Below are 21,393 nucleotides of genomic sequence, written 5' to 3'. Positions count from 1 at the left end.
ATCTTTGTCCTTGTAAATTTCAGTCTCTCCAATTTTGGGGGTCCTTTCTCTTCTCTATTCTGGGTGACCTAGAATCTTGGAGTTGGAAGACATAATGCTTTGCATAAAAATTTAGTTGCTTCCTCAGGTGACTGTTTAGAACTCCCATTGATTGGTATCATCATGTCACAGTAATGTTTCTTCTCAGAACTAGCTCTTCTTCCAGAAGCTCTGATTCATAATCAAGAAAAATTTATTAAGACCACATATTATATGATTTCATTTACCATTAAGTGTCCAAAACAGGCAAATCTATAGAGATAGAAAGTAGATTTGTGGTTGCCTGAGGTTGGGGGTAGGGTGGAGAGGGATTGCTGATGGTTATGAAAGTTCTTTTTGGAAACTGATCCCATTCACAATTGCACCAAGAAGCATAAAATACCTAGGAATAAATCTAACCAAAGATGTAAAGGATCTGTATGCTGAAAACTATAGAAAGCTTATGAAGGTAATTGAAGAAGATTTAAAGAAATGGAAAGACATTCCCTGCTCGTGGATTGGAAGAATAAATATTGTCAAAATGTCAATACTACCCAAAGCTATCTACACATTCAATGCAATCCCAATCAAAATTGCACCAGCATTCTTCTCGAAACTAGAACAAGCAATCCTAAAATTCATATGGAACCACACAAGGCCCCGAATAGCCAAAGTAATTTTGAAGAAGAAGACCAAAGCAGGAGGCATCACAATCCTAGACTTTAGCCTCTACTACAAAGCTGTCATCATCAAGACAGCATGGTATTGGCACAAAAACAGACACATAGACCAATGGAATAGAATAGAAACCCCAGAACTAGACCCACAAACGTATGGCCAACTCATCTTTGACAAAGCAGGAAAGAACATCCAATGGAAAAAAGACAGTCTCTTTAACAAATGGTGCTGGGAGAACTGGACAGCAACATGCAGAAGGTTGAAACTAGACCACTTTCTCACACCATTCACAAAAATAAACTCAAAATGGATCAAGGACCTGAATGTGAGACAGGAAACCATCAAAACCTTAGAGGAGAAAGCAGGAAAAGACCTCTCTGACCTCAGCCGTAGCAATCTCTTACTCGACACATCCCCAAAGGCAAGGGAATTAAAAGCAAAAGTGAATTACTGGGACCTTATGAAGATAAAAAGCTTCTGCACAGCAAAGGAAACAACCAACAAAACTAAAAGGCAACCAACGGAATGGGAAAAGATATTTGCAAATGACATATCGGACAAAGGGCTAGTATCCAAAATCTATAAAGAGCTCACCAAACTCCACACCCGAAAAGCAAATAACCCAGTGAAGAAATGGGCAGAAAACACGAATAGACACTTCTCTAAAGAAACATCCGGATGGCCAACAGGCACATGAAAAGATGTTCAGCGTCGCTCCTTATCAGGGAAATACAAATCAAAACCACACTCAGGTATCACCTCACGCCAGTCAGAGTGGCCAAAATGAACAAATCAGGAGACTCTAGATGCTGGAGAGGATGTGGAGAAACGGGAACCCTCTTGCACTGTTGGTGGGAATGCAAATTGGTGCAGCCGCTCTGGAAAGCAGTGTGGAGGTTCCTCAGAAAATTAAAAATAGACCTACCCTATGACCCAGCAATAGCACTGCTAGGAAAAAAAAAAAAAAAAAAAAAAATACTGATGCATAGGGGCACTTGTACCCCAATGTTCATAGCAGCACTCTCAACAATAGCCAAATTATGGAAAGAGCCTAAATGTCCATCAACTGATGAATGGATAAAGAAATTGTGGTTTATATACACTATGGAATACTACGTGGCAATGAGAAAAAATGAAATATGGCCTTTTGTAGCAACGTGGATGGAACTGGAGAGTGTGATGCTAAGTGAAATAAGCCATACAGAGAAAGACAGATACCATATAAGCACAAGAGAATGTGGAGAACGGAGAGCAAACTGAGGGTTGATGGGGGGTGGGAGGGAGGAGAGGGTGGGTGATGGGTATTGAGGAGGGCACCTTTTGGGATGAGCACTGGGTGTTGTATGGAAACCAATTTGACAATAAATTTCATATATAAATAAAAAAAAAAAAAAGAAAGTTCTTTTTGGGGTGATGAAAATTTCTAAAATTAGATTGATAGATGATCTATTCACAACACTATAAATACTAAAAACCATTAAGTTCTATCCTTTAAAAGGGTAAATTGTATATTATGCAGATTTTATCTCAGTAAAGCTGTTTTAAAAAATGAATTTTTATTAAGTACCTACTGTAAATTAGGTGGTACTAAGTATTTTCTCCTATGATTCCGTTAAAATTTATGTCAACACTTTGACTGCTTTTGTCAGTGCTTTCATTACTTTTTTAGTCACTATCCTAGATAACTTTCTAAGTATCTTTTCCATCCTTTTCTTCCTTTTCATTCCCAGTCTCAGCTAGCCCAGAAATGTTTTGCAGGTCACCACACCCTCACTTCCCCCATCTTCCTTCAGTTACTATGTGAATCTAAAAAAACCCACCCAAACAACTCTGAAGATTTTTAAAGTGGACTTGGATTGGGGAATGGGATTTTGATGGTTGTGGGAACTAGGGCTAGTAGTGACCTTATACTGCTCCTGGATCCACACTTGCTTCTCTAGTGGAAGACCCATGTCTTAAGGATTGTGTCATCCTTAATTTTCTTGGGAACTTACTGTAGGTGTTACTCACTGTGGCATCTGGGTACAAGCCACTCTGTATATCTTATAATGCACATACTCTGGGTACCCAGCTTGTTAGAGTTCCTCCAGGGTGAATGTGGCTTCTAGCCTTGGAATTAGAGGAGCAAGAGCTTTGGAACCATACAATTCAGGTTGAAATTCTGGTGCCTTAACTTCAAGGTGTGTGAGCTGAGGCAGCCTTCTCTAACCACTCAGTCTCAGTGTCATCACCTGTACTCTAAGCTCCTCAGGGGCAGAGGCCTAGTCTGTGTGCTTTCAGGTTTTTTTGGTCACATCTGGAACAGTGACTGGCAGTGATATATGGTGGGCACTCAGAGTATTTGTTGAATGAAGGAAGGAATGGGAATAATAACTACTTCCATAGGGTTGGAGTGAGGATTAAGTGAAACAGTGAACATAAGCTGCCCAGCACAGGGCTTCTTCAGCCAAAATTAACGACTTTTTCTGGTCTTCTTGACCCCTTTATCAGTTTATATGCAGGGTGGTCTGGTTTAGTGTCTACTTTTGTTTAGTAGGTGCCTGTATCAATCTAAAAGGATTTGGCTTATGTGGTTGTGGGAGCTTGCTGAATTAGTCCGAAATCCATAGAGTGGGCAGGCAGGAAGGGTTGGAAAATCTGAAGCAGAAGATGAAGCTCCGGTGCCAGGTGAGATTTCCTCAAAGAAATGTCAGTTCTTTTCTTAAAGCCTTTCAACTGATTTGATCAGGCCTACCAGGTCAAATACTATTCTCCTTTTCTTAAAGACAACTGATTAATAATCATATCCCCAAAATACCTTCACAGCAACATCTAGATTAGGGTTTTATTAATAACTGAAGACTATAGCCTAGCCCAGAAACCTGACCATCACAACATCTCTTTGGACATTTCCTTTATTATTGCAGATGCTTGATAAAACTAGAAATGTACTAAGTTTAAAATACAGTAAATACAGTAATGGATTTTGGGGTATGTTGCAGGTTCTATTCATTTTTTAAACAACCATTTATGATCATGTGTTATGTGCCAAGTGCTGCACTGTGTATGAGCTCAAGGAGCCCACATTTTGGTGTGAAGGATAAACAAGTGAGTGGGTACCAAAATTCGGTGATTTAGTGGCTGTTTTGGGGGCAAGTACAGGGATCACAGAGGAGAGATACCTAATTAAGTTTTGGAGGTATTTTAAAGTAGTGGGGTCTTGTAAAGTGTTTCCTTGGCTGAGATATTATGATTAGCAAGAGTTATCTAAGTAAAAGAATAGGGAGAAGGAAGAGCGTAAATAGGTACCAAGTAACAGGGATACCATTTTCATATCTAGTTGCAGGAAATAACATGACATAGGGAATTAAAAGTAGCTCAGAATGGATGGAAAATCAACTTGGTGCATGAGTTGGACAGGGAGAAATGTGCAGTGTTGTTGGTGGAGGACAGGAAAAGATGAGACTACATACATAAGTTTAGTTAGATTTCGCAGGGTCTTGTAAAGTAGGAAAACTTGTTAGGTTTGGATCTTTCCCACAGAGTGGTGGTGAGCCATAGAAGTGGTTTAAAGAGGAAAGTAAAAGAATTGATGAATTGATCAATTTGAGCTTTAGAAAGATTTGTAATTTGTGTGGTGGGGACATGGTACTTGGAGAAATGAAGACAGGGAGGCAGGATAGGAAGCAGGTTAGTAATGGTGGCCAGAACTAAGGAAGCAGCGCGTGAAGTAACTGAACTCAAGGGAATATGCACGTAGTGATTGATTGGACCTGGCCCCAGAAGCCGAGGATGAGGGAAGGCTCAAGAATGACACCCAGGTTTTTAGATGGTGGGTCATTCAGAAAGAGAGTACAGGAAGAAGAACAGATATATGGGCATTGGGGTGCCTGGCTGTCTCAGTTCATAGAGCACATGACTCTTAATCTCAAGGTTGTGAGTTCAAGCCCCACATTGGGTATGGGGCCTACTTAAATAAAAACACATTATGTGAAAAAGATACATGGGCATCAAGTTGTTTTCAGCTTTAAATCCAGAGAATTTAAAATGATGCTGGGGCATCAAAATATAAATACATGGTAGGCTTTTGGATCTATAAGTTGGAAGCAAAGGAAAGAGCTTTAGGCTGGATTTCTAGACTTGGGAAGTATTGACTTCTTGACGTAAATGAATCCTAGAAATGGGTATGGAATAAGATGAGTGTAGAACACTACCAACACTTAGAAATCTGCTGAAGAAAGAATGTGGAGGGAATTTTAACAATGGTTGCAGTGGGGTGTGTGGTACAGATGATTAATATGGTTGGAGTGGGAGGAAGTGTTTATTCTACATCTGCTGTTAAACTGACTCCTGTGTACAGCTCTCGTAAGTGTTTGACCTACAGCTTTCTCCCCAGGAACACAGTTCTTTAAGATCCAGTGCATTAAAGGAAAAGTTGTAGAGTTGTGCTGATTGTATGCCAGGCATTGAAAAGAAATGGCTCCTTCCCAAATAAGTGTATTAGTATGGGAAATGTGTAGCATATAGGTTGACTTTTTTGTTGTTGTTGTTACTCATGGGTAAAGAAGTTACCAGTTTACACTTTTTATATGTGTCCACTGTCAGTCAATGCAATATAAGTTCCTAAACTTCTCTGAATCTCATATTCTTGTGAAATAGGAATTAAGATGAGATGATTTTCTGAATGGTTTTATGAAGTACAATAAATGGGGATAATAAAAGCTAAATTGTAATTTGAGCTCAGATTTCATACTTGTAGTAACAAGGATTTCTCTTACTTTGGGTAGAAATTGAGATCCAATAAAAACACTTGATTTGGGGGGCACCTGGGTAGCTTACGCGGTTAAACATCCAACTCTTTCAGCTCAGGTCATGATCTCATTGTGGGTTCAAGCCCCACATAGGGCTCTGTGCTTACAGTGTAGAGCCTGCTTGAGATCCCCTCTCTCTTCTCTTTCTCTGCCTCTCACCCCCTCATGCTTTCTCACTTTCTGTCTCTAAATAAAAAACAAAACAAACAAAACGCTTAGTTTTAAATTTTCTCTTCCACACTTGGACAAAACTGGCTGTTTCCTTTGTGTGTATGTAGCCATAGTTGCTAACCACTAGGGGTCAGGCTCCTCATAAACAGTTAATGCCCTCCAAAAGTCATTGATGCACACCATTTGACTCTAGAATTGTTGCATTTTATTATGCTATTCTGTGTTTCCAGCCCCAGCTAAACGTGCTCTGTGGTATATATTTATTTCAGTTGAATACAGTTTTGAGAATTTGGTTGGCGTTCTGAAGTCTTGCATAATTGGAGTAGGTAATAATTGCTGTATCAAGTGCCCACTATGAGTGCTATGGTATCTTTGTTTCCTTGTAGTGTCATTTTATAATTGAAATTAAAAAAAATTGAAATGCAAGAATATGTCATTTCAAAGATAAGGGAATAGTTCAGTTCTTAACTTTTAGAGATTTCTTTAATTTTCTCTTAGGTTGTTTCTAAAAGGTATTCTTTTAAGGTCTTTTCTCTGTAGTAAATAAATGGAATTGAGTAATAGTTATGGACTAAGGGGGAGGTGTTTTCAGTGGGTCAAATAATAATAAATGAATGAGTCACAGGACCCTGTATATCAGGGGAATCCAAAATTTTCCTTCTTTTAATTGGTATAAGAACTAGAATGGCTTAGTATGGAAGAGATAAATAGATGATACATAATTTGTACTCCTTTTGGGACCTAGTTATAAATGACTATTTTTCCCATAAAATTTAAGAAACTGTTCATAGACATTTGTGTTCACATTAATAAACTAATTACTAACAGTGATTTTTAAAGCATTTCAAAAGCAATTTAGAATAAATTTCGCTTTAAAAAAAAAAAGTTTCCCTAAATGCTTGAATTGTTTTTAAAAATGCCAGTATATCTATTCTGAAAAAACTTCTCTGTGAGAGTATATAATTCGGGTATATGATCCAAAGTGGAGATGATGATGGTGATGATAATAATAATAATAATTATTGGTGTTTTATAGTAAATGCTCTATGAACATACCCAGTTATATTTAATAATGGTCTTAGGTTAAAAATGATGATTTCATTTTCTTTGAAAACATTGCTATTGTTCACCCCTCCTTTTTTTTTTGCTTTTTAATTTTTTTTGTTTTATTTGGATCTAGGACAGAATGCTGATAATTTAATGTACTTTTTTTTTTTTTAAATAGTCACATTTAGGGGCGCCTGGGTGGCGCAGTCAGTTAAGCGTCCGACTTCAGCCAGGTCACGATCTCACAGTCCGTGAGTTCGAGCCCTGCGTCGGGCTCTGGGCTGATGGCTCAGAGCCTGGAGCCTGTTTCCGATTCTGTGTCTCCCTCTCTCTCTGCCCCTCACCCGTTCATGCTCTGTCTCTCTCTGTCCCAAAAATAAATAAACGTTGGAAAAAAAAAAATTTTTTTTTTAAATAAATAAATAAATAGTCACATTTAGGTATACTTCTTTTGCCTTCTCTCTGCCTCTTTCTCTGAATCATCCAAGACTATAATTTTTCCTGATTAAAAATCCATTTCAGATGATTGACATGGCCTATTTTCTTTTTCTTTTTCTCCTCCTCCTCCTCCTCCTCCTCCTCCTCCTCCTCCTCCTCCTTTTTCTTTTTCTTTCTCTTTTTCTTTTTCTTTTTCTTTTTCTTTTTCTTTTTCTTTCTCTTTTTCTTTCTCTTTTTCTTTTTCTTTTCGAGAGGAGAGTGAACATGTGCATGTGCAAGCAGGGAGAGGGAGAGAGAGAATCTTAAGCAGACTCCACACTCTGTGGAGCCTGAGGTGGAGCTCAATCTCATGACCATGAGATCATGACCAGGCGAAATCAATCAAGAGTCAGATGCTTAACCAACTAGGCCACCCAGGTGCCCCAAGAATAATAATATTTGTTAAATAGTATGTTGGGGACATTGAAATTTTTTCTGCTCTAAATACTTTTTATTTTTTTTTATTAACTGAATTATAGCAGTAGACAGTACTATATTGGTTTTAGATGTACAACATTGTGATTTGACATTTATAAATTACATCATGAAATAATTTCCATAAGTATAGTTACCATCTGTCACCATTCAAGGCTACACAATATTATTGACTGTATTCCCTATACTGTACTTTACATCCCTGTGACTTATTTATTTTGTACCTGGAAGTTTGTACCTCTTAATCCCCTTCCCCTATTTTGCCCATCCCACCACTTCTGTATCCCCACCCCCAGCAGCCATCAGTTTGTGCTCTGTATTTATGAGTCTCTTTCAGGTTTTTTGTTGTTGTTGTTTGCTCATTTGTTTTTTAGAGTTTGCATATAAGTGACATCATGTGGTATTTGTCTTCCTCTGACTTATTTCACTTAGCATAATACCTCCTAGGTCTGTCCATGTTATTGCAAATGGCAAGATGTCATTCTTTTTTTTTTTTTTTTTTTTTTTGGCTGAGTAATAGTGCATTGTGTATGTGTATGTATGTGTGTGTGTGTATATATATACATTATCTTCTTCTTTATCCATTCATCTTTCAGCAGACACTCAAATTTCTTCTTTATGTTGCCTAACATAAATAATGCTGCAAGAAACATAAGCGTGTGTATTTCTTTTCAAATTAGTGTTTTTGTTTTCCTTGGAAAAACCCAGAAATGGAGTGACTATATCATATGGTACTTCTATTTTTACTTTCTTGAGAAACTTCCATACTGTTTTCCCATAGTTGCTACACCAATTTACATACACACAAACAGTGCAGGAAGGTTCCCCCTTCCTCACATTTTTGCCAACACTTGTTATTTCTTGTCTTTTTGATGGTAGCTATTTTGACTGGTTTGAGGTGATACTTCATTGTGGTTTTGATTTCCATTTCCCTGACGATTAGTGATATTGAGAGCATCTTTTCACGTGGATATTGGCCATCTTTGTGTTGTCTTTGGGAAAGGGTCTATTTAGGTTCTTCTGCCCATTTTTTAATTGGATTGTTTCTTTGGTGTTGAGTTGTATTGATTCTTTATGTATTTTGGATCTTAATCTCTTATCATAGATAATTTGCAGATATGTTCTCCCATTCAGTAGGTTTCCTTTTCATTTTACTGGTGGTTTCCTTCACTGTGTGGAAAAAGCTTTTTAGTTGGATGTAGTCCTAATTGTTTTGTTTTTGCTTTTGTTGCACTTGATTAAGGGGACATATCCAAAAAAATATTGCTAAGGTTAATGTCCATGAGTTTACTTCCTGTGTTTTCTTTCACAAGTTTATGCCTTCAGGTCTTAGGTTATGTGTTTAATCCATTTTGAATTTATTTTTGTATGTGGTGTAAGAAAGTGGTCCACTTTTATTTTTTTTTTTGCATGTAGCTGTTCAGTTTTGCCAACACTATCAAAGAGACTGGTCTTTTCCCCTGTGTAAATTCTTGCCTCCTTTGTCACAGATTAATTAACCATGTAAACATGGGACTATTTGGGGGCTTTGTGTGGTGTTCCATTATTCAGTGTTTCTTTTTGTGCCAGTACCATACTGTTTTGATTACTATAGTTTTGTAGTATAGTTTGAAATACGGAATTGTGATGCTTGTGATAGCTCTGTTTTTATTTTTCAAGATTGCTTTGGTATTTGGGGTCTTTTGTAGTTCTGTACAGATTTTAGGATTATCTTAATTCTGCAAAAAATACTATTGGTATTGAATCTTTAGATTGCTTTGGATAGGTTCAACATTTTAACAATATTCTTTGAATCCATGAACATGGTATATCTTTCCATTTGTATCAGCTTATTTCATCATTGTCTTAAAGTTTTCACTAGATGGGTCTTTCACCTCTTTGGTTAAACTTATTTCTAGGTATTTTTTTTTCTTCTTTGATGTCACTATAAATAAGATTGTATTCTTAATTTCTCTTTCTGCTAGTTTATTATTAGTGTAGAGAAATGCAACACATTTCCATAATTAATTGCAATTCATTTAGTCTAACAGTTTTTGGTGGCGTCTTTAGGGTTTTCTGTATATATTATGTTATCTGCAAATAGTGACAGAGTTACTTCCTCCTTAATAATGTGGACACCTTTTATTTCTTTTTCTTGCCTGATTTTTGTGGCTAGGACTTCGAGTACTATGTTGAATAAAAAAAGCAAGAGTGGACATCCTTGTCTTGTACCTTAGAGGAAAAGCTTTCAGCTTTTCACCCCTAAGTATGATGTTAGCTGTGTGTTTGTCATATATGGCCTTTGTTATGTTGAGGTAACATAACATGTTATGTTCCCTCTATATCCTATTTCTTGAGAGTTTTTGTCATGGAAGGATGTTGAATTTTGTAAAGTGGTTTCTTTGCATCTATTGAGATGATCATGTGATTTTTATCTTCATTTTGCTAATCTGGTATATTGTGTTGATTGATTTGCGGTTATTGAACCACTCTCATCTCTGGAATAAATTTCACCTGGTCATGGTGAATGATCCTTTAATATATTACTGAATTTGGTTTGCTAAATTTGGTTTTTTTTGGATTTTTGCATCTGTGTTCATTAGGATTAGTGACCTGTAATTTTCTATTTTTGTAGTACCTTTGGTTTTGATATCAGACTAATGCTGGCCTCATAGAATGAATTTGGAAACATTTCTTCTCTTCAACTTTTTGGGTTAGTTTGAGAAGAATAGGCATTAGCTTTTCTTTAAATATTTGGTAGAATTCCCTTGTGAAGCCATCTAGTCCTCAGCTTTTGTTTATTGGGAGGTTTTTTTGTTTTTTTTTTTTTTTAATTACTGATTCAGTTTCATTGCTAGTAATCAGTCTGATGAGATTTTCTATTTCTTCCTGATTTTGTCTCGGATGACTGTATGTTTTTAGGAATTTATCCATTTTCATTTAGATAGTCCAATTTGTTGGCATGTAATTTTTATAGTAGTCTCTTGTAATCCTTTGTATTTCTGTGGTTGTAATTTGTCCTCTTTTATTTCTGATTTTATTTATTTGAGCCCTCTTTTTTGCTTGATAGGTCTGGTAAAGATTTTATCATTTGTATTTATCTTTGCAAAGAACCAGTTCTGAGTTTCCTTAATTTATTTTTGTCTATTTCCAATCTGATCTGTATTATTTCTTTTATTATTTCTACTAACTTTGGGCTTTATTTTTTAGTGCCTTTAGGTGTAAGATTAGATTGAGACTTTTCTTGTTTCCTTGAGGTGGGCTTTTCTTAGATCTTTTGCTTTGTCTCAAAGATGTTGAACTGATGGTTTCCATTTTCATTTGTGTGAATGTATTTTTTTAATTTTCTCTCATTTCTTTGTTGACCCATTGGTTGGTTGGTAGCATGTTGTTTAGCCTTGATGTGTTTGTGTGGTGTGTTTTTTCCAGTTTTTTTTTTTTTTGTAATCGATTTACAGTTTAATACCATTGTGGATCAGAAAAGATACTTGATAGAATTTCAGTCTTCTTAAATTTATTGAAGCTTGTTTTATGGCTGAATATATGATCTGTCCTGGAGAATATTCTGTGTGTACTCAAAAAGAACGTGTGGTCTGCTGTTTTTTGATGCAGTGTTCTGTGTATATATCTGTTAAGTATATCTAGCCTGATGTGTCCTTCAAAGCTACTGCTTCCTTGATTGATTTTCTGCCTGAGTGATCTATTGATGTAAGTGGTATGTTAAAGTTCCCTAGTATGTTCACTTGTAAACTGGCCTGTGAAGGTAATTGCAAACTAAGCAATTTTCTTTGTAACATAGGTACAGTGTGTTAGATTAGTAGTGTACCTCTTTGGTAACTTTTTTTTTTTTAATAGGATAATTGTGAGCCATTTGTTTAAATGGCTAAAAAAATAAAAGAAAAAATAAGTAATTATTCAGTGGCTTTTACTGCAAGTTATCATGTCTTTTTTTTTTTTTAAGTAAGCTTTACACCCACTGTGTCACTTGAACTCATGACCCCAAGGTCAAAAGTTGCATGCTCTACTGACTAAGCCAGCCACGTACCCCAGCAAGTCACTATATCTTATAGGTGATATAATAATGAGTAGAAATTAGCTCTTCCCCTAAAGGAACCAAAAGCACATGGGGTATAAGACATGTAGATAACTCCTACAAAAGAAAAGGCACACTAGACATCCCTAAAAGATGTACTGGAGGTGCTCACAACAGGGAGAGTTACAGTTAGATCAAGCAGAAAGAGGACAGTGGTATTTGAGATAGGCTGCAGAGGATGAACAGGATTTCAATAGTGTGAAAAGAGAGTATTAATTCAAGAGGTGACAGAAGGGGTATCTGACCCAGATCTATGGGCAGTTCACAGATGGTTTATAGGAAATGTTTAATTGAAAACATTAGGCTAAGAGATCCCTAAGTTTTAAAAAAAAAAAAAACAACAAGAATAGAAATTTCAAAAATTTGTTTTTCCCAGGTTTTAAAAAAAGTTAAAGTGATTTTTATGTAACAGGCAACTTATATTAATAAAAACATTTCTTGAAATCATATTCTCTAAGCTTTAATGGAAATATATGTTTGGATTATTTTGTTTAAAGTACCATGAGCCTTTAATTTCCATAGTATACAATTTTTTGTGTCATATACCACCACAGTATACACTAACATATGTTTGAAGATACATTAAGAAAGCAAGATACCCTTCTGGAGTTGCATCTCGGCTGTGACTCTTCTCCAGATACTTAAAAATTAATTTTAATTTTTACTAGAGTAACACATTTACATAACCCTCATTTTATCCTTAGGAAAAATGTGAGAGATAGGACAACAAATATTCTTGTTTCATGGGAAGTAAACTTGAGGTTTTGAGTGGTGACCAGCCTGGTAGAAAGCAGTGGAATCAGTAGATAGCAAATCTACTGTTCTTTCTGTGTTACTCCTAGAACTAAATATTTAGGTTGATGTTCTCATAACTAGAAGAGATAGAAAGTATTTAAGTTGTTTAGTTTTTTTTTAATTGTAATATTTTACCTTAAAGTTTTGTCCCTGATGTCGTAAGGAATGTGAGCTATCAATAGATAACACTATGAAACATAGCAGGAAATTGATGAGTTTTTTGAGATGGTAATCCTTAGAATTAGCCTGTCATGTTGCTGGAGCACTGGTAAAAAGAATCCCCATTTTCACATGGTTTTATAATGGATTTCATACAGTATTTGAGCATTATGCACGGAGTACGCATGTGTAGTCTCTTCCCTCTAGGTGGCTCTCTGAGTCTATATAGATTTGGACTACTGAGAAGTGTATGTTGTTCCTACCTTTATTTTGCCTTCCTGCTCTGTGGGGCTGTGCGTGACATTTTTAAGTAATTAAATATGAAGTCCATGAATACGTAACATCAGGCACTCAATTTAAAACAAATTTGGAAAAGGAAATCACAAAGCAAGTTAGAACAAACATTTGTTGATTATATGCTCATAAACTTGGGGGGAAGGGAGAAGACACAAGTGAATCTGTAATTATATTGTATGATGACAGAGTCTAGTAAGTAGCCAAGGTTTATTAGATTTCTATCATAAACTTCATTTTCTTGGTCCTAATTATATGTATTCATTGCTTTGAGATAATTTTCTTGAATATAGGAGTAGTAATTTACCTGTATCTTTAATGTTCCATAGAAAAATTGGTTTTAAAAAGGGAATAAAAATAATTACTTATGATTCTGAAAATTCCCAACATGAAGAAATGGTTTTGAACACATTGGCCAAAATTACAACAGTAAATGATCATGTAATAGAATGACGTTTCACAAACTGTGCGAATGTGAAGATTAATTTTTCAGATCCCTTGATGTTTATAAGTGAGGATCAACAATTTTGTTTGGAACCATTTTTGTGTGTCATAATAGTAGATTTGAATAATGCATAAAGATTATCTCTTGGAGAGAAAGAAATGAATACAAAAGAGGTAAAATACAGTGTTCAGTTAACCAACACATGAAAAAGTCATTTTCTCATCATTCTCTCAAAATATTAAAGGAATTAAATTATGATAGTGCTATAGTACGAGAAGAAAACAATTTTAGGGTTTGCCTAAAGTGTACTTGTCAGCGCTCTCGTTTTCTTCCTGACCCTTTTACACCTTGTTCCACTGTAATATGACATTTGCTTTCATCACTGTGTCAGAAGAATTCAGGGCTGCCTGGGTATTTTTATCTCCTACCCGGAGCAGCTCTTCATTCCTTAACATGGCTTTCTTCCCTTGGCATCTGTGAAAAAGTCCCTGGCTTTTCCCATTCCTCTCTTTAATTGTTCCTTATTGTCGTGGGTACCTCTTAAATATTGGTATCTTAACAGACTTTGATATTTGACTCTTTCCTTTTTTCTCCATGGACCATTTCATTTATGTCAGAGTTGCAGTTACCATTTATGTGCCATTGCTTTTCAAGTCCATGTCCCTAGCCTATTCCTCTTTTGAACTCCAAATCAAATCTTCACCTGCCTGCTGCCTGCTGTGCTAGGTATGAATGTTTTGAACTTAGTGTCTCCTTTCCCCTCTAAACCAACCTATCTTACCTCTTCTCTGTCTTCTTGAAACAGTTTCCCAGTATCCAAGTTTGACTTGAAAGTCTTTGACTCATTCAAAGAAAGTTCCCTTTCTTTCTCTTCCTCCCTCCCCCCAAGTTTGTAGACATGTAATAAATAAATATTCTAATTTGCTTTATTTCCTTTCCCAAATGTATATAAATTGGCTGATGTTATGTATTGTTGCACTTTGTAGTTTATGCATCTCGTAACATATGCTAATAGAGTGTTTTTGAACCTTGCTCTTGAAAAGAAGTCCCAAAGATTTAAGTGATAAATCAATATGGGCAGACACTTTCCAGAAGTTTTTCCTTTCCCAAAATTTCTCAGAAGTAAATCCTTTAGGACTTGACCATACACAAAAAGTAAAATGGTACACAGAGTGAAAGAGGACAGCAAAAGTATCTTTAAGGACCTATGTATTCCTTGGTATATTAAATGATGAAATGATAATCATTTGATTATAATAGGGGTAGTGGTGTATATGTAGCCAGCATGAAAATTGATAAGGCATTACTCTGAATTGTCTAAGGTGGTAAGTTAATGTATTAATGTTTGAATGTCTCTTGTTATGTTTAAACCATTCTCTGTAATATCTTAAAAAGTAGGTATAGCAGGAAAAATAGCTTTTTGCATTTGGTTAAGAAGTTTTAAAAATTATTGTTGGTTTGCATAAGCATAACTATCTCTTCTGCATTGGGAGTAAAGTGGAAGACAATGTTAGGAAAATATTTAAATACAGTATTGTATGTCACTGTGGTGGCTGATATTCTTGACCTTAGGAATCATGGCTAGAATCTAGTCCTTTTATGTCTGGGTAATGTCAAGATTAATTGAAGAGTTGCTGAAAATGAGTGTGTAGATTACCACTTAACTTGTCCCACTTTTTTGTGCCTTCGTAGGTACATGGACTATACCGCACAACAGGTGCTAGTTTTGAGAAGGCCCAACAAGAATTTGCAACAGGTGTGATGTCCAACAAAACTGTCCAGACTGCAGCTGCAAATGCAGCTTCAAGTGCAGCAACTAGTGCGGCTCAGAACGCTTTCAAGGGTAACCAGATGTAGAGAACCCTCCAACAGTACACTGGTACCTTCTGACTGTACTTTTTCTCCAGTTACTGTACTCTATAAATATTTTTATGTTCAAAACACAGTACACACAGCATGTATATTTCCTGTTCACTTGTGCATGGGCTAAAACCAGAAAAACTTCCTTGTCTTATTTGCCTATTAGTTTCTTAATATTTTGGTGCCCCTTGCAGAAAAAAATATCACATGCTAAATAAATATTCTCCATATTTTTTGGGGGATGAATGTTCAGCAAATTATTTCAGTGGTGACACACTGAAATTAATATAGTACTTATGATTAAAAATGCATTTAGTACTAGCTGCAGTCATTCTTTCAAAAATCTTAGACTTAAGGATTACATATTGGAACATTAAAGCGATGCTTCATTCCATTTTCCCCATTTATACTGAAAGAAATAGGCCATCAGGGACTTAGGGATTTTAAAATTGGCTTGCTTTTTAGCAGTTTTAGTCACCAGTGAAGAGCCTGTGTGCATTTCGTAGTAGATGATGTAAATTTTATCCTTTTCTTTTTGTTTTATTTTTATAGAGTAGTTGATATTTTCATACCAATCTCTGATCTTGCATGGGCACCACATTTCTTAAAAGAATTAGTATTTTGGCTTTTGCACTGCTTATGGTTGTAGGATTGCAGAGTTGCTGGTAGAATCAAAGAAGAGATTTTCTGCAATAGTTTCTGTTAAATAAAAATTTATTGGGATGCAATATGAGAACATAATATGCAGTGCATCATCCAAAAAAGGGTAGATAATCAGTGGAATAGAATGTAGTGATGATAATACTGTTTTTTGTTTTTGTTTTTTAATTTTCAGTATCCGTATCATAGTAGAATATTACTGTATGGAAACTTTGGTATATTCTTGTGGTTACTCATTTTAATTGAACTGAGATCGTGTTTGGCAGCTCTTTTTTGGGGAGTGTGTGTGTATAATTTTTAACAGAGGTATTAAAGTCTAAACTAACTCCTTGTCCAAAAAGAACATACAGTATTTCAGGGATTTTTCTTTTAGCCTCTCATCTGTAGTGGGATTAAAAAGAAAAAGATGCTGTTGTTTCACATATACTTGAATTCCTAATGCACCTCAGTCTTTGAACTTTTGACACAGACTGAATACATTAAAATTTTTCAGCAATAGAAAAAAATGAAACATAAAACTTGCACCAAGCAAGAAAATACAAATACAGTTAAATGCATTAATTGTGACTATGACCATGTTGAAATTGTTACTATGCAGCTTAGGAGTTCATTCTTAGAGTATACTTGATTTGAAACTTTGAATCATTTTTAATACTGATTTAATGACTCAAAGACCTTTGAAAGTCATTATACTGTGTTTTGGAAGTCATTAGCTAATTTAAGATTACAGAATAATCAGTAATGATCTATTCAACTTGATTTTAAGTAAGGATAGTCTATTGGGTTAAATTATTTGAGACTGCAGATCTTTTTTAAAAATAAGAATCAGATGGGTATAAATAGTTAAATCACTTGCATTCTTTTCCCCAAATCTGGAGGTAAATGAATTTCATACTGAGGGTGGGATGATGAGTTCTCACTATTTATAAGGGAAGCTTTGCGTGATAATAGATAACATGGATCCATCTAGATGGTGTTTACATTTGATTTATTTGGGATTTATTGAAATAATATACTTGGAAGATATTTCTTTTATTATGATTAAAATAGGTTTCAGAAAATGAATTTAAAACTGTTTTTATGAATATTTCTGATTAGTAATAATCTCCCTACTTTGTCAAACAAATAAGCCAGTTCAAGTTCTTTAGATTCTATAATCTTACTGAAAATCTATTTTATCACAGTGTGCTTTACTGAGTGTGTATTTTACAAACATTCAAAACATTAACCACAAAATACAAGAGGAGCTCTTATATTTATCATTAATTTATATCTCAAGTCCATTTCTTTTTTTCTTTTAACTACAAATGAATATAGAGACTTGAAAAATACTGACATACTTCCCTTTAAGAATAGGAATTATCTCTATTTTGTAGAAATCCCCAAAGGTAGCATTGTTAAATAGCAAATAATTAAAACCAACAGTACCTTTTTGTGTGTGGATGGGGAGAATGTTTTAAGATCCAGTTACTTGGGTTAATACAAGCTTATGAGAGAAAATTGTTTTTTAAAAACCAAAATGTGGATTAAAATGATGGCAATACTAACGGTTTGATAAGGTATAGGGATTTTAAATTCTTAGATTCTCTATTCTCCTAACAATAGTTGGTAAATGGTCACATTTTCCAGCAAAAGATTGGCATTTGTTAATGTATTATATTTAATACTAATGTGACCCACCCCGTATCACAGTCATGAAATGGTCTTCATGTTGTAAGCATTCATGTCATTTTTCAGTTTGCAATATTAAGTTGTGGCTGTTTTCCTTCAAACTAAAATTTGAACACTGGAAAATCCTTGCTCAGTGATTTGTAATTTGGGACTTGGATTATTTATCTAGGGATGTTTGTATATTTTGTCAGTGAGTAATATTGCGCTGCCATCATGATGAGTGTCATGGTTCTATATAAATGCCCTCCATCTGTCCCTCTAATGTTGCATGTTTTCAGTGGTTTGGAAGTTTTGTATATTTATTGTATTAACACAGAGTGTCATAAAATAAAATGCTGTTTACTGGATGTTAGTTTGTCTAATTTTAAACATTATATTAGCATTTCAGAGGTAGAGATTATACTGTCAGTTTAATGTATATAGATATTTCACATTTGATTTTTAAAGAATCTCTGTAATTCTAACGTGCTGAAAAAATAAATAACATAAAAGACTTTGTTAAAAACTCTCAGCAACACAAAATGACCATTTTTCTGTTGCATTAGAACTTTTAGGTGGTGGAACATGAACTTCACTCATATTTTGATCACTCTAAGGTCAAAATACACATACTGTCTAGAAGTTAGTAAGATTCAAAATGGAAACCCTGTTTTGTGGCTCAGGTTTTTCCTTGTAGGTTAAAATGGATGCCTCTGTACTAGTATTGTATTGATTAGATCGAACTTGTGTTCTGTTTCCTAACCTAGCTACCTTTGTTTTATGTGCCGATGAAAGTACCTATTTGTGTATTGTTGGATTTTTCACTTGGTTATCTAAGGAGGATGTAAAAATCTAAAATGTTCATGGTGAATCTTATTCTGAGAAATACATGTTAAAATAGGAACAGCATTTTCAATTTTCTGGGTGTTACCTAAAAAGTGAGTTTGGATTTTCATTGGATATACTGTCTTCTATAAATCTTGTTGAGATAATATATAGTTCATGTTTTAGAGGGGATTTATGTTAAATTGACTTTATTTTCTGTAATTTATTTGTACTAGCATAATGCTTTCACAGTTACTGCTATATCTTTTTCTGAAAATGCTGACATAATAGCATTTAATTTTATATCTTTATTGGTGAAAATCTATGTTTAGACTGTTTATATATAGAGTTTGTTATAGTTTTGCATATATTTTCCCCTGTTAGAATTACCATGGCTGTCAGACACCATTGCACACTGTATTTCCTTCCATTTTTCCCTTAAGGAATATGTTTAGAGGGATTTTTTGATTCCATGTAATTAAGACCTTTTCAAGTTAAATAAAAATGGTTAATGTAAAAATAATTGATGGTTAAAAATAAAAAATGCCTTACTTTGATAGATTTTCAAGTACCACAGTATAAATTTATGTAGGGTAGAATGTTTTAAAACACTAGAGTTGTTTTAAATACTTGTTTATTAAACTAAAAATTTATATCTTAGTGTCTAAATATTATGGAAGTGAAGTATTTCCACTAGAACTTGAGGATACATTTTACCAAACAGCATGCTTTTTGTATTGATGGGTGTTTTAAAACCTCATTAGGGCTTTGTCATAGTATATAGAGAGCTAGAAAGAAATCTATAGAAATTTGCTAAGCCAGACATTGCCACTAATCTATACAAGGTAGATAGATTTATTCAATTTAAAGTTTCTGGGAAAATGAGGAAAGACTTCTCTAGTGTTCTTACCCTTCCTGAGGTTTCATATTTACAGTTTAACTTTGTGGTTTTGGTAAGAAAAAGCCTTTAACCTATAGAATTTTCACTAGCACTGTTTATGTTTTCTTTTTTTTTTTTTTTAATATTTTTTTTCAACGTTTATTTATTTTTGGGACAGAGAGAGACAGAGCATGAACAGGTGAGGGGCAGAGAGAGAGGGAGACACAGAATCGGAAACAGGCTCCAGGCTCTGAGCCATCAGCCCAGAGCCCGACGCGGGGCTCGAACTCACGGACCGCGAGAGCGTGACCTGGCTGAAGTCGGACGCTTAACCGACTGCGCCACCCAGGCGCCCCCACTAGCACTGTTTATGTTTTCAAATGGCAAGGAGATAGGAGCCACCAGGTAGCAATGTAGTGAGTGTTAAATTTTATGTTGATCTAAATCTTGATTTATTTTTCAGCTTATATCTTTCTGGGCTTATATGGCTGATGGTGTAGTTAAAACTTTCCTGCCACTAAAACCATTTTATCTTTTCTCTAATAGGACAGAAAATAGTTAATCTTCTCCAACCTAATGATGTTTTGTATACTCAAGACAGAATTACTCTAAATATTTTCTCTACATTTAAACAGTTATACTTTGTAGAATCATAGCATGCAAATTTTATTTTTTAATTCTTATATGTAATCTTAGAATTCCTTCAAGACTCATTTAGTATTTTGTAGGCCAGTGATTCTCAAGATAAATCATAGTTGTGAGTAGTTGTTACTGTTGGTAGCTTATAATATTCTTCAGCTGTTTCTTCAGCCAAAAATCACTCTTTTATCTGGTCATCACAGTAGTTCCTGCAATATTATAGTCTACACAAAAACTCAGTCCACTGGGCACACACATTCCTACTCAAAGTAGTTTTTTCTAGTTTGTTTTTTCTAGTAGTTTGTGCCTCCTACTCAAAGTAGTTTTTTCTACTAGTTTTTTTCTAGTTTGAAAGTCTTATATACCTATTAGAGAACAATTAGAAAACATGGAAGATGATAAAGGAGAAAAAAAATCTGTGTTTCTATCATCTAGGAATATCACTGCTAATGTTTTATTGTATTTTCCACTTTCTCTATCCATGCATACATTTATATAGAATTAAGGGATATAAACAGTGTGGGTTTTTTAATCCTATGTTCCCTCTTTTAGCATTATATCATAATGGTCTGATAGTTTAGCTTCTAAAATAAACTTTTTTAATTTATAAAATAAATACACATTTCAGTAGAAATTACAGAAAATATTTATAAAGCAAAAGATAAAGTTGCTCATAATTTTATACCAATAAACATTAAAATTTGGTTTATATGTTTCTATTAATTTTTGAGGAAGACACCTTTTATCCTGAAATTAAAAAATAAGTTTTTCTTTCAACCTTCTTGGGTGGTTCAGTTGGTTAATTTACAGGTATTTTGCTTTTGATGCCTTTGCTTTTGGAGTCATATCCAAAACATCATTACCAAGGTCAGTGTCAAGGAGCTTACCACCTATGTTTGTTTCTAGGGATTTTATGGTTTCAGGTCTTACATTCAGTTCTCTAATCCATTTTGAGTTAATTTTGGTGTACGGTATAAAATAATGGTCCAGTTTCATTCTTTTGCATGTGGCTGTCCAGTTTTCCCAGCACCATTTATTGAAGAGACTGTTCTTTTCCCCATTTATATTTTTTAATCCTTTGTCATAGATTAATTGATCATGTATGTGTGGGTTTATTTCTGGGCTCTTTCTTTTTATGCTAATATAATGTTTTGATTATTATAGCTTTGTAATATAACTTGAAATCGGGGAGTGTGATGCCTCCAGTTTTGTCCTTTCTCAAGTTTGCTTTGGTTGCCCAGAGTCTTTTGTGGTTCCATACAGATTTTAGTATCATTTATTTTATTTCTGTGAAAAATGCCATTTGAATTTTGAAATGGTTTGCATTCAATCTGTAGATGGCTTTGAGTAGTATAGACATTTTAACATTATTCTTCTGTGAGCAGAGAATGTCTTTCCATCTGTTTGTGTCATCTTTATTTTCTTGAATCAGTGTCTTAGAGTTTTTAGTCTGTGGGTCTTTTACCTTGGTTAAATTTATTCCTAGATATTTTATTCT

General features: G+C 34.7%; 1 protein-coding gene across 2 annotated transcripts in view; it reads left to right on the top strand.

Moving 5' to 3' along the window:
- SCAMP1 (secretory carrier membrane protein 1) overlaps nucleotides 1–18,899 on the top strand; it is a 138,397-nt gene extending 119,498 nt beyond the window's left edge. For both annotated transcript variants that reach the window (XM_040450118.1, XM_040450108.1), the window contains one exon: nucleotides 15,074–18,899. In XM_040450118.1, coding sequence (XP_040306052.1) covers nucleotides 15,074–15,238 — 165 coding nt within the window. In that variant the 3' untranslated portion in view covers nucleotides 15,239–18,899. The remainder of the gene's footprint in view (nucleotides 1–15,073) is intronic.
- Nucleotides 18,900–21,393: the final 2,494 nt, after the last annotated feature.

The sequence above is a fragment of the Herpailurus yagouaroundi genome, unplaced genomic scaffold, assembly GCF_014898765.1.
Source record: "Herpailurus yagouaroundi ecotype Mexico unplaced genomic scaffold, PumYag 29, whole genome shotgun sequence".
Taxonomy (NCBI): domain Eukaryota; kingdom Metazoa; phylum Chordata; class Mammalia; order Carnivora; family Felidae; genus Herpailurus; species Herpailurus yagouaroundi.
The sequence above is the reverse complement of the archived record's forward strand: the minus strand, read 5'-3'. Positions and strand labels throughout refer to the sequence as shown.